The sequence below is a fragment of the Callospermophilus lateralis genome, chromosome 14 (assembly GCF_048772815.1).
Source record: "Callospermophilus lateralis isolate mCalLat2 chromosome 14, mCalLat2.hap1, whole genome shotgun sequence".
NCBI lineage: Eukaryota > Metazoa > Chordata > Mammalia > Rodentia > Sciuridae > Callospermophilus > Callospermophilus lateralis.
In genome coordinates, this window is record NC_135318.1 from 55,635,841 (window position 1) to 55,648,118 (window position 12,278).

The 12,278-nt window shown below is 45.7% G+C and overlaps 1 protein-coding gene across 1 annotated transcript; it reads left to right on the forward strand.

The window, feature by feature from the left end:
- Nucleotides 1-4,617: 4,617 nt before the first annotated feature.
- On the forward strand, nt 4,618-11,828 carry Prokr1 (prokineticin receptor 1). The gene is made up of 2 exons (XM_076833928.2): nt 4,618-5,102; nt 11,132-11,828. Exons 1-2 carry the CDS (start codon nt 4,618-4,620, stop codon nt 11,826-11,828), a joined length of 1,182 nt encoding a protein of 393 aa, XP_076690043.1.
- Nucleotides 11,829-12,278: the final 450 nt, after the last annotated feature.

Consider the following 12,278-nt stretch of genomic DNA (forward strand, 5'->3'; position numbering starts at 1 on the left):
ATTTAAAGAAAAATTCTAAGTGATAAGGAAGAAATAAAAATAAGTAGGAGAAATAAGGCATATTTCCCACAAGAAATGGCATGTAAGCAGGGTCTCTTAGATTGGTTAGGATCTCACAGAGCAAGATAGGGAAAGAATCAGTTATAGTAATAGCTGGCATTTCTCAGAAACCTGGCTAAAAGCCAAACATTGAGCTAAGCACTTTACCTGCCTTACTTTGTTTAATAATCACAACAAGTTTATGATGTAGGAGCTATTGTCAACCCTAATTTACAAATGAAGAAAGTGGGCTTTGGTTACCACACCGCCCAAGATCACACAGGTCATGTGTGTAGAGCTAGACAGAAAGCAGGCGGGTGACTCTGAATCCCAAGCTCTTTACCACTTTCCTGTTCCATGTCTCAGGAAACTTGAGATTCAGACTTGAAAGTGGTATGAGATATATATATATATATATATATATATATATATATATATATATATATATATTTTATTTTTTTTTTTTTTTTTTTTTTTTTTTTTGCAAATGACAGGAGTTTCGCAGGAATGTTAGAACTTGTCCAGAGTCGGATGCAGGCCACAGGAAGATACTGCATGAACTATAGAAATCTGGTTGTGATTTCTTAATGCAAGCACAACTCATCCATTTTATTAGTAAGAAAATGGAACCCCAGAGAGGTTATGTGACTTGCCTAAAATCACACAGTTCAACAGTGGCAAAGTGAAATAACGGTTCAGATCCTAGGCAGCATCTTTTTCATTATGGACAGCTGGAGGCCAATCATGGATAGACACTGGATGTGTGCCTTGCTAAAGAGATCTGAGCTGTTCTAAGGGACAGGTATTTTTTTTCAAAATACACATAAAACTCACCAATTTATACTTTTTCATCATCTCAAACATTAAATCTAAACCTATTAAACAAACCCCATCGTGCCTCCCTGCAGCCTCTGGAAACCACCATACTTACTTTCTGACTCTGAATTTGTCTGATCTAGATGTGGAATCATAGTCTTTTGGTGACTGGCTTATTCACTTAACATAATGTCCTTAAGGTGCACCCATGTTACAACATATATCAGAATTTCCTTCCTTTTTGAGGCTGAATTTCATTGCATATTTACATTTACATATATCACATTTTGTTTGCCCATTTGTCCACTTCTATTGCTTCCATGATTTGGCTATTGTGAATAATATTGATAATGTACAAATACCTCATACATTTTTTTAAGATATACACCCAAAAGTAGAAATGCTGAATCATATGGTAAGTCTATTCTTTAAAATTTTGAGGAAACACTATACTATTTTCCAAAGTGATCACATTATTTAATATTCCCACCAGTGGTACACTAGAATTCTGATTTCTCCACATCCTCACCAACATTGTTATATTTCACTCCTTTTAAAGGCTTCTATTACTCTACCGTATGTATACATCATGCATTTTGTTTAAACGTTCATCAGTTGGACATTTGGGTTGTTTCCACCTTTGGACCATTGTGAATAGTGAACATTGGTGCACACACATCTGAATTCCTGCTTTCAATTTTTTTCTAGTTGTATCCCTTGGTGTGGAATCGCTGATCATATGGAAATTCTATGTTCAAGGTTTTGAGAAATCTATAGGATTTTGAAGGAGATCCGTGATCTGGAAGTCAGTTCTGGTCCTCCCAACCGTCTTCTGAGCAGACCTCCCTGGGGGACGGGGGAGACCTTTCCTTTCTCCCTGGTGCTTTGCTCTCTAGAAAGTAGATCTCAGGCAGCTGACGATGAAGATGACCCTGGCGCTCCGCTGGGCTCCCTGGAGAGGATGAGGTTTGGGCCAGTCCTCGCATGTCCCGTGAGGGTCATGTTGTGGGCAGCAGGGGAGGCTCCTCCCGGTCCTTTGAAAGCTCCAGGCTCAGCCGGGGCCCTGTCCGCCCGCCCACTCTGGTGGCGGCGCTGGGTGGTTCGGTCAGGTGAAGCGGCGTGGAGCCGGGTGCCCTGGGGCGGGCACACCCCCGAGAGGCTGGGCGCAGAGCCCTGATCGGAGCGTGGCGCCCTCCTTCCCGCCCGAGGCGGCCGTTCCGGAGGCTGAGCCCGGGGAACGCACCGCCCGCCCGGGCTGGCTCCCTCCAGCGCGTCCCCGCCGCGAGCTGTCGCCTCTGCGTCCCGGACACAACGGCCGAAGGACGACCCCCGGCTCTCAAGCCCCGCGTGTGCCCGAGCGACCCCCGCGTGTGCCCGAGCGACCCCCGACGTACCCCTACTTCGAGAGGGGACCCTGCCACCTCCCGTAGCCTGGCGCCCTGGCCCGGAGCTCACCTTTCGGAGCCCCCGCCGCCCCGCGACCACCGGAGGCGGGGACAGCGAGTGCGGGGCGGGTTCCAGAGGGGGTGGCCTCGCTGCGGCTCTCCCAGTCTGCCGCGCTAGAGACTGTGCTACTCCCTCCCTATCCGGGAGAGATCCTCCAGAGGAGAAGGAGAGAGGGGACTTGTCCCCGCCAGCGGGTCTCTGAAAGCCGGTACGGTCCCTGGCCCTAGAATGAAGAAACCTGACCCTCGTCCGCTGGGCGCCGAGATGCCGCAGGTACTGAGCGCGCCCTCCGGGGAGATGCTCCAAAGACCCCAAGTGGTACCAGCCCGCAGAGGCCGGCGTAGTGGGGGAGATGAAGCCAGAGCTTTTGAATGGGGTGGGGACTTTTCCAGGGACTAGACTGCATTCGTTTCTTCGGGGAGCCAATCTGTCCCCTCTTTCTTTCTTTAGGCATAGCCACCTAAGCTCCTAGGAGAAAGTTGGGAGCAGGAGAGAGTTTATCAGCAAGTGCTGCAAAGGGACGCTTCCAGCGATCCCGAGGACAGCAGAGGGTGGGAACTGGGGTCCTCCTTGAGGGCTGAGAATACAGGGGAAAGGATCCCTGAGCAATTTCTCTTCCAGTCCTTAATCTCCTAATGCCTTAGTCTCCCTCCCCTTTAGAAGTTTCTGCTATTCTTTGTTCTAAATCCTGACTTTGAGCCTTCCTGGTAGGTGATTGTAGGGTACCTCTCCGGAGGTGGAATGCCTCAAAGACACACAGAGCTTGCAAGCGGTGAGATGTGTCCCAGGGTATTACAGCCCTGCCTTCCTGGCTTCCAAGCCTGACTCCTTTGGCTTTTCATCTCTGGGTTCTGCCTCACACCTGACAGAGACAGAGAGCAGGGATGAGATGGACTGAAGTGATAACTCAGAGAAAAGGCCAACTCAGGGTGAAGAACAGGGAGCGGGAGGCAGCAGTGGGTCCAAACTTCCTTGAGGTGCAGAGGGAATTTCACCCTCCATAAAGACTTGCTCCAGATGTCTTGTCTTTTTTGAGGAATAAGGCAGCAGGATTTTGGGGGGTTCTTCTTTATGTCCCCCCTTTCCAGGAGTTTAGATTTGCTATTCTTCTCCCTCCTGTCCTCCTGAGCTTTAGGATGCTCTCCAAACCTAGCCCTTCTCTTACATCCAGCTCCCTGGCCTGATGTCTTTGGCTGTGGAAGGGACTGCCCGAAGAAGGGACAGGGAACTCTGGCTTCCTCTCTTTCCCCATCCCAACCCCGGTATGTGATGTGGGGTCTCTGCAGCAGGATTTCCCTCCCCATATTTGCAGCTGGCTGGGAGGCCTGAGTGCTCAATAGTAATTCCTTGCAGTTCTGGGGTGTAACACTCTCCCTCTCCAGGGAGCTCCATGCTTTACAGACGATATTGATCTCCTGCCTGGAGGATGTTGAAACTCTGAGTGTTTAAGCTATTTACCTCAGGACTCGCAACCAGCCAAGGGAGGAATTTGTTTTCAGGTTCTCTTTATAACTCACTCATTTAGTGACAGGCTGTGACTTCCACCCTGCAAGCTACTGCCTGGGGACAGGTCTGGAGAAACATGGTATCCAGCTTCTAGGGTCACAACAGATTTTGATGTGGGAACAGGAAGCCCAGGGAGGAGAGAGCTCTGTGATTTTTACAGCTGTGTTTTGCCAGAAGAACAGCTCAGAAGAGCTGACGGGGTTGTCTCAGAGTGTTCACTCTTCAATGGCATACAGAGGAGTTTCTTTTGAGCCACTGGAAAGGAACTGTGGTTACCACACAGGACTATTGTTCAGGCTTTCAGGATAGTGAGTGGACTTTGGAATAGGTCACTTCTATTCCAATCAGCTGCCCCATACTTCCAACTTTGGTCCTTGAGAAAGAAGGCATCATTTTTTTTTTTTTTTTGAGTGGAATGGAAATAAATGGAAGCACAGCCTCATTATCTCTACAGCGATCCAGCATTCTCTAATTGAGTGAAGATGTGGTTTTCATTCATTTGTTTTCTCTCACTGGTTCCTTTATTTCCACTCCATCACCCTATCTATGTTCACTCGGAGCAGGTGGCTAATGGGTCTGCTTAGGTTACAGAATGATTTTAAATCCAGCCAGGTTCACTTCAACATGCAGCCAACTATTTGTATGTCTTTCAAAGGCTTAGAATGGAGCTCGGATACTGCACCCCAAGGATGCTGGCAGGGACACTGACTCATTAAGGGAGAGCAGAGCATCAGCAGAGAGAGGGGACATCAGCCTGCAGATATTTCTCCGGAATTCCCAGCAGTATCACTCAGAGCTCCGCAGGAACAGATGGAGATCACTACGGGGGTCGTGGATGGGAATGTCACCAACTCCTCCACCAGTTTCCTCTCTGTACTCAACCCCTATGGAGCCCACACTGCTTCCTTTCCATTCAACTTCAGCTATGGTGACTATGACATGCCCTTGGATGAGGATGAGGATGTGACGAACTCCCGGACTTTCTTTGCTGCCAAGATTGTCATTGGCATGGCCCTGGTGGGCATCATGCTGGTCTGTGGCATTGGCAACTTCATCTTTATTGCCGCCTTAGCCCGCTCTAAGAAGCTGCGTAACCTCACTAACCTGCTCATCGCCAACCTGGCCATCTCTGACTTCCTGGTGGCTGTTGTCTGCTGCCCCTTTGAGATGGACTACTATGTGGTGCGCCAGCTCTCCTGGGAACATGGCCATGTCCTGTGTGCCTCTGTCAACTACTTACGCACTGTCTCTCTCTATGTCTCCACCAATGCCCTTCTCGCCATTGCCATTGACAGGTGAGTACAGGGTAGTTGGGGGCAACAAAGTTAATCAGGGAAGAGGGGCCATTGGAATGATCCCTTCCTTTATTGCAGTTGCAGGCATGAGACACTCAAAAGTTTCCCCATTGACTGGACAGTTGGAAGATTTCCAGTTTTCCAGCTTTGGTGAGACAGGAGGCAGAGTTGGGCACCTTGGAGCTGGGCAGTAAGAAGGCATCTGGTCTGCCTGCTGTGGACCTGCTCCTAGATGTTGTACCTGTTCAAGGTTAAGAGTAGCCATAAGAGATGTTCAGGGACAAGTTTAAGTTCCAAATAATTATTTAAATATCTTAGGAGAAGTTTCTATCTCCTCAAGACTTCCTCTTCTAACACACGACCTCCTAGCACTAATTGATGGCTCATTGATTGAGGGAATTGTTTGGAAAAGAAACAAGGCAACCTATGCTTCCTTATTTTGTTTGTTGTGGTTACATGAATGGCTTTGTGCCTTCAAACGCATTTGCATGCAGCACGGCAAGAGACCCGTTTTTAGAACTGGTAAATAAAATCAATAAGAGCAATCTCCGCAAACCTTTCTTATATTTAGTTGTTTCATTGGTATAAACTTGTGCTAAATGGGCCACAGTGGTCCTTGTTTCCTGGGGAGGTCTTTGCAAGCTCCTCTGCCCACTTTGACTTTCATTACAAAGCACCTTGTTACATCTAAGACAGTAACCCTGAGGGTCAAATCAAGACTCTGTGTACTTGGAGCTGAACAATCTGCCTCCCTTTATATCCAGAGAACCTAAAGCACCCACGCTTGTCCTGTCCCATTGCCTCAGGGCTCCGGGGTGTTCTATCTGCCTCTCACAGTTCAGGCACCCCAGATCAGTGATCAAGCGAGAAGCACAGCTAATACAGCATGCTTTCTGAAGCTAGGGACAAGGTAATCAAAGTGGAATAACCTGGAAAAAGTCTGTTCTTAAGGAAAGAGACTACAGAGGAGCCTGGCTTTAAAACCACTGAGTGGGCAGCCACTGGAAGAAGGTCAGGGAGTTAGTAGCTGAAATGGCTTTTGGTCTGTCACCTGGAGCAGGTGCTTGGAGGTATCATTCTTTCCGATGGCAGCCTCACCTTGGTCATGGTCTTCCACACAAGTGGCAGAGCCCCACCACATTTATCCACTTAGGTAAGGTCTCTACAGCAGGAGGGTAGCGATCAAGCACAGTATTCACCTCCTAAGTTTCCTTTCAGAGCTACTGAGGAAGAGCTCCAGGAACTTGACTTCTAACCTTTTCTGAAAATGGAAACTGTTCCCTTTACTTCTAAAGACAAAGAATATGAGGTTGTTTCCTGAACTTTCATGCTAGCAAGACATATTTGCCCCCGGGTTTCTCTGAGCTACAAAAAGGAGTGTAAGTAGGTACCTGCTGTGGAGTGGGGCCTTGTTCCCGGGGTGAGATCCATCTCACCACGGAAGGCCCACTTGTCATCAGATCTGACAACCATAGGAGTCTTCATGGGGGAAAGAAGTTAGGATAAACTGAAGGCCCTGGGTTATCTTTAACATGTGGAGGTATTATCTTTGTCAGTCAATCAACCTCAATCCACTGAACTCCTCCAAGCTCATATCCTAATTTCATACCAAACTCAGCTTGTCTGAAATACTGTGAGCATCTCTCTTGCACCGTGAGTTGACATAATACAGATTAGATGTAATAAGAAAGAGGAATTGAAGAGCATACTTTGCACTGATCGAACTGCTATTGTTCAGAGTGGGGTTGTGATTGGAAACCTGCATCCAGACATTGGTGGAAAACAAGGTGTTTTGACACTGCCATCCAAGGCCTGGCCTGACTGACCAGCTGCCTAAGGCATTAAGTTTTTTTAATTGATATTTTTTTATTTTTGCTTCAAATTATGTTTTTGTAAAAATGCTGCTATCATGTAATTTAAATTTTGTGGCCTAGGAATCACTGATTTTTGTCTGTTCCTTTGTGATGTTCAAAATCCTATGAGTAATCTTCAGGTTTAATTTGGTTAGCTTAAGGCAACTAAATTCTTATCTTGGTGTAACACATAGCTTGACAGTTGTAAAAATGCCTTTATTTTTGTTGAATGGAATTTCTGTAGGAATAGTGTTAGCCGTTACTCTGGGTTTGAATTCCTGCTGTACCACCTATTTGTTGTAAGGCCTTGGTTTTTTGACCGATATCTCCCTCAGTTTTCTCATCTACAAAATGGGGACAATAAGAAAATCTAATGTATTGCATTTCTTTGAGGATTAAATGGAGTAATCTCTGTAATTGCTTGGGACAATGTTTAAGATAGAGTAAGCATTAAATGAAGAGTATATCAGATAATTCTTATATTAATCTCCTTTCAAAGAAACAAGAACAACAAAATTAGGTAAATTAATGAATATTTTCAATTGGCTAACCTTTTTGGTCTTCACTGAAACAATTGTTTCCATGTGTTTTACACAAAATAATAATATAAGAATTTTAAAATATGTAGCTCTCAAGATATGGCAGAACAGAACTATGTATTTTCTACATGTTTGGATTTCTGTTTTAACTTTTTGTGTTTTTTTTTTTGGTACCAGGGATTGAACCCAGGGTGCTTAACTACTGAGCCACACACCCAGCCCTATTTAATATTTTATTTAGACACAGGGCTTCCTTGATTTGATTAGAGCCTCACTAAATTTCTGAGGCTGGCTTTCAACTCTTGATCCTCCTGCCTCAGCCTCCCAAGTTGCTGGGATTACAGGTGTGTGCCATTGCACCTGGCTCTGTTTCTACTCTCAATTCTGTTGTTCAAACTAGAAGGCTCTTTTATCCTTGTCCCTCTGTTCTCCAACATTCTTTCAACTTCCAGGTCCTGGTAAAACTTACTCCTGCCCCCTACCATGTTCATGTAGTTTGGGCCATCCTAGTCTCACCTTGGCCTTCCTGACTTCAGTGTCTCTTGACTCTGCCTGGCTGTCAGCCCCTCCATTCATAATCCATCCTAAACATTCATTCCCTCATGCAGGCATTCATTCAAACAATGCATTTTTCTACAGTGATTGCCACATGACAAGTATGATTCCAAGGATTGAGGATATGATAAAAAAAAAAGTTTGCTGTCATGGAGTTTATGTCCAAGAGACACAAGGGATGGAGAGAAATGACTGTTATAGGCAAAGCCTTAGGAAGCACAGATGCCCCCGGGACCATTCATCAGCTGGGGACAGCTACCCCAGGAAGCAGGTGGTATACTCTGCCCATCCCATGACCAGGCCAGTAGCTGCTGCAACCATTACCATGGCTGCATGGGGTTGAGTCCAGGGGACAGAAAGGGAGCCAAGTCTTGTGCTTGATCACCCTGCCCACTATCTCACAGACTACTTCCTGGGCATTACTTTGTCCAACAGGCTTTATTCCTTATTCTCCTGGAACTGTTGGCTTTGGGTGGATCTGGACCAAAGCCATTGAGGTTGGAGATGCAGAGGGCAAGCAAGGCCATCCTCATACGTTGAGAAAAGTAGTTGTCAATTATCTGACTGCTTCCTGGAACATCAGTGGGTAAAACTCAAGCATGATGGAGGGAAAGGTGAAGGGCTGCTGAGCTGCTGGGAAGGTGGAGGAAAGGACACTGTTTGTTCTTATTGAAAAGTAAAGGGACAAATGGCATATTGAAGAGGCCTCCAGATTTGTAGCAATATATGGGTCATGGCTCTTGTCAGTTTCTAGCTGTGTGGCTTTTAGCAAGTTATTTCACTTCCTCAAGCCTTAGCTTACTCATCTATAAAATGGGTATCTTTGCTCTCTTACCCTTCTAATAGGGTTGGGCTTGCCTGATGAAATGTAGATTTGAAAAGTCTCTATAAATTGTAAACTTCTTATCAAAAGAAGCAAGAATTATTAATACTACAGTCATTTCTGACCTTCACCCAGCCAAGGCTGATGGGAATCCCTCAAACCCTTTTCTGCAACTTGCCAGGTGGTAAGTGTATGAGGAATGTCCTTTGCACAGCATATGACACTGACCCTAGGGATGGATTTGGGATGATGTCAGAGACAGTCAGGATAAAATAACTCTGAAGGTTAGTTTTGAAGTGAAGGATTGGGTTCAGTAAAGTAGAAAGTTGTAGGGGACTTGCAAAAGCAAAATTCACCAAGAACATTGCTGTGTATACAGAATAACTCTGAAAATAAAAGTAATTTTAAGGTACTAATAGTTTCTTGTATATTAATAGCTTATTGTTGTTTATATGCAGTAGCTCATTGGAACCTCACGATATCAGGGTGATATCTCCATTTTACAGATGAGAAAATTAAACCAACAGTGCTATGAAAAAAGACTGAAATTGATATAGCAAGTTGCAGCAAATCTGGGACTAGATTCTTGGTCTTTTGAGGTTCTAGATGGGGTTCTGGCTTGCGTATTCATTAAAAAAACATTGAATTTGATTCATCATAAAGAGTTAGGAAGCTACTATTGGGAGAAGAAACAGAAAAAAATCATATTGTGAACAAATACGAAGATAGAAATTTTCTGTGACAACCAGCAGAACCCTGTGAGGTAAATAGAAAGCAAATGCACCAATGAGAGTAAAAGCTCCACACTCAGTTTTCATGACAAATCCAAGCACATTTGATGTTCCTGTAATATTGGGAGCATTGTGGCCTTTGATGAAAGGCCCCACACATGTGCAACGGTAAAAATGTTGCCAAAATTCTGTGGTTATTTTCATTCCATTTTCAGTACTAAGGAGCTGGCTAAAGTGCTGGGGGTGGATGCCGGTGACCAGGGCAGCCAGTTGGGTGTCCAGCGGGTAGACTCAACCTATCCAGCATCATTTAACATCTTCTGGGAGCTGGAAGAGAGCAGGCATCTCACTCCAGTGACGTCTCAAATATACTCAATGGCTTTGGCTGCCTATGTCATGTGGGGAGGGATGGAAGTAACGGTACTGCAATCAGAGGAAAAATTTTTTTAAAAAATAAAGTTCTCTTTAGTTTACAATCCCAAGAAACATGACCTCAAAGGGTTCGGTTTCAAAGGAAACAGAACTGGTTTGGCCTTCCTTCAATCCCCTGTCACATTTGCACTCCATTCTACCTGGGATAAGCTGTGGACACATGAGAACATGTTTATTTCCAGCATTGATTTGTCCTTCCCTCCCACTTCACTTCCCATTTTTCTCCTTCTCCAACGTCCACTCCCTACCAGGCACAGAAAGCCTTCCAGGAAACCAGAGCTCTTTGCAGAAGTGTGTGCACCCTCTGGAAAGGCTACTGTCATACCACACAAATGACTAACGGCCCCCAGAAAGTGCTCTCTCCTTCCTGGACCATTGTGGTAACTGCAATGTGGGTTCTTTTGGAAAGAACAAAAAGCAATATCTTTTATTGTCTGATGATTTGTGGTTAAAAAAAAAATACATTCGTGTATATTCTCAATTGATTTTCACATCAACCCTGTGAGGTAGGGTTAAATGTTTTCTATCAAGGGTCTTGTGTAGATGACCTTGAGAAGTCACTCATCTCTCAATAGACTCCATTTTCCATGTGGAAAATGAGATAAATGGCAATGTGCATTTCCTCCACCCCTGCAGGCAGAGCAATATATATATATATATTTAAAATGTGGAATGAAGACAAAGCTTAGCTTGCTGCTTCTACTGGAAAGGGTGAGTTCTCCCAGCAACTCTTTGGAGTTATCAGGCCTATTGTCTCTTAACCTCTTGATAATTTGGATGCATGTCCTGAAAACCGGAAGGACCTGGGAATAGTGCCAGACTAGAAAATTGTGGCCATTTTTTTTCATTATATACCAAGTTTAAAACGTCTTCCAGGAACGAGTATACATTATCACATCTAATCTTTAAAAACAAATACTTTTGCAGGAAAGGAAACTGAGGTTAAGAGATTAAACAAAACCGACTTGAGGCTGCCCAGCTAATTAGAGGTGGAGCAAGGGCTTGCTATCGAGTCTGCCTTTCCCCTGCAAAAAATTAAATGGTACCCCAGCATTGGCTTCTCACAGGGCATGACTCTGTTTGTGTTTTGCCCCAGGTATCTGGCCATTGTTCACCCACTGAGACCACGGATGAAGTGTCAAACAGCCACCGGCCTGATTGCCTTGGTGTGGACAGTGTCCATCCTCGTGGCCATCCCGTCTGCGTATTTCACCACGGAGACTGTCCTCATCATTGTCAAGAGCCAGGAGAAGATCTTCTGTGGCCAGATCTGGCCGGTGGACCAGCAGCTCTACTACAAGTCCTACTTCCTCTTCATCTTCGGCATCGAGTTCGTGGGCCCGGTGGTCATCATGGCCCTGTGCTATGCCAGGGTCTCGCGGGAGCTCTGGTTCAAGGCGGTCCCCGGGTTCCAGACAGAGCAGATCCGCAAGCGGCTGCGCTGCCGTCGGAAGACCGTGCTGGTTCTCATGGGCATCCTCACCGCCTACGTGCTGTGCTGGGCGCCCTTCTACGGCTTCACCATCGTGCGTGACTTCTTCCCGGCCGTGTTTGTGAAGGAGAAGCACTATCTCACCGCCTTCTACATCGTGGAGTGCATCGCCATGAGCAACAGCATAATCAACACCCTGTGCTTCGTGACCGTCAAGAACAACACCATCAAGTACTTCAAGAAGATCATGCTGCTCCACTGGAAGGCTTCCTACAATGGAAGTAAGTCGAGCGCTGACCTTGATCTCAAAACCATGGGGATGCCTGCCACTGAAGAGGTGGACTGCATCAGACTGAAATAACCCAAAGGACCTTGCCAAAGTTTAAACCCAAGACAGGATCTTTGGGTCACGGAGCAGTGTGCTTGGAGGTACACATGGACCACAGACTCTGGGTTTTCTGCAGGGGACAAATTGAATGTGTCATGAGGACACTGTGTTCAGGGAGCTCAGGATTTCTAAAACTGATGTGACAAGAGACTGTCATTCGTAGTCGACATTCATTAAATGCCTAATCTGTGTGATGAGTAGGCACTGGTGAAAACTAATATGTTGATGATATTTCGTTGACAAAATGAAATAGGGATTAAACCAAGGAAAATGTGGTATAGACTCTGGAATAAAGAGGGAGCTGGAGCGGGTATCTAGGAGCACAGTACATGTGTGGACAGCATGAAGATCTCTCCAGGTCACTGCAGCTGCTCATCATGTACTGGTCGAGCTCACCTCTAAGAGTACTCTTAGGCTTGAGTT

Excerpts from the sequence above, each read along its gene's own strand:
- Prokr1 (XM_076833928.2), top strand. The coding sequence starts at position 4,618 with ATGGAGATCACTACGGGGGTCGTGGATGGGAATGTCACCAACTCCTCC. Across the intron at positions 5,103-11,131 it reads CTCGCCATTGCCATTGACAG|GTATCTGGCCATTGTTCACC; the intron begins GTGAGTACAGGG and ends GTTTTGCCCCAG.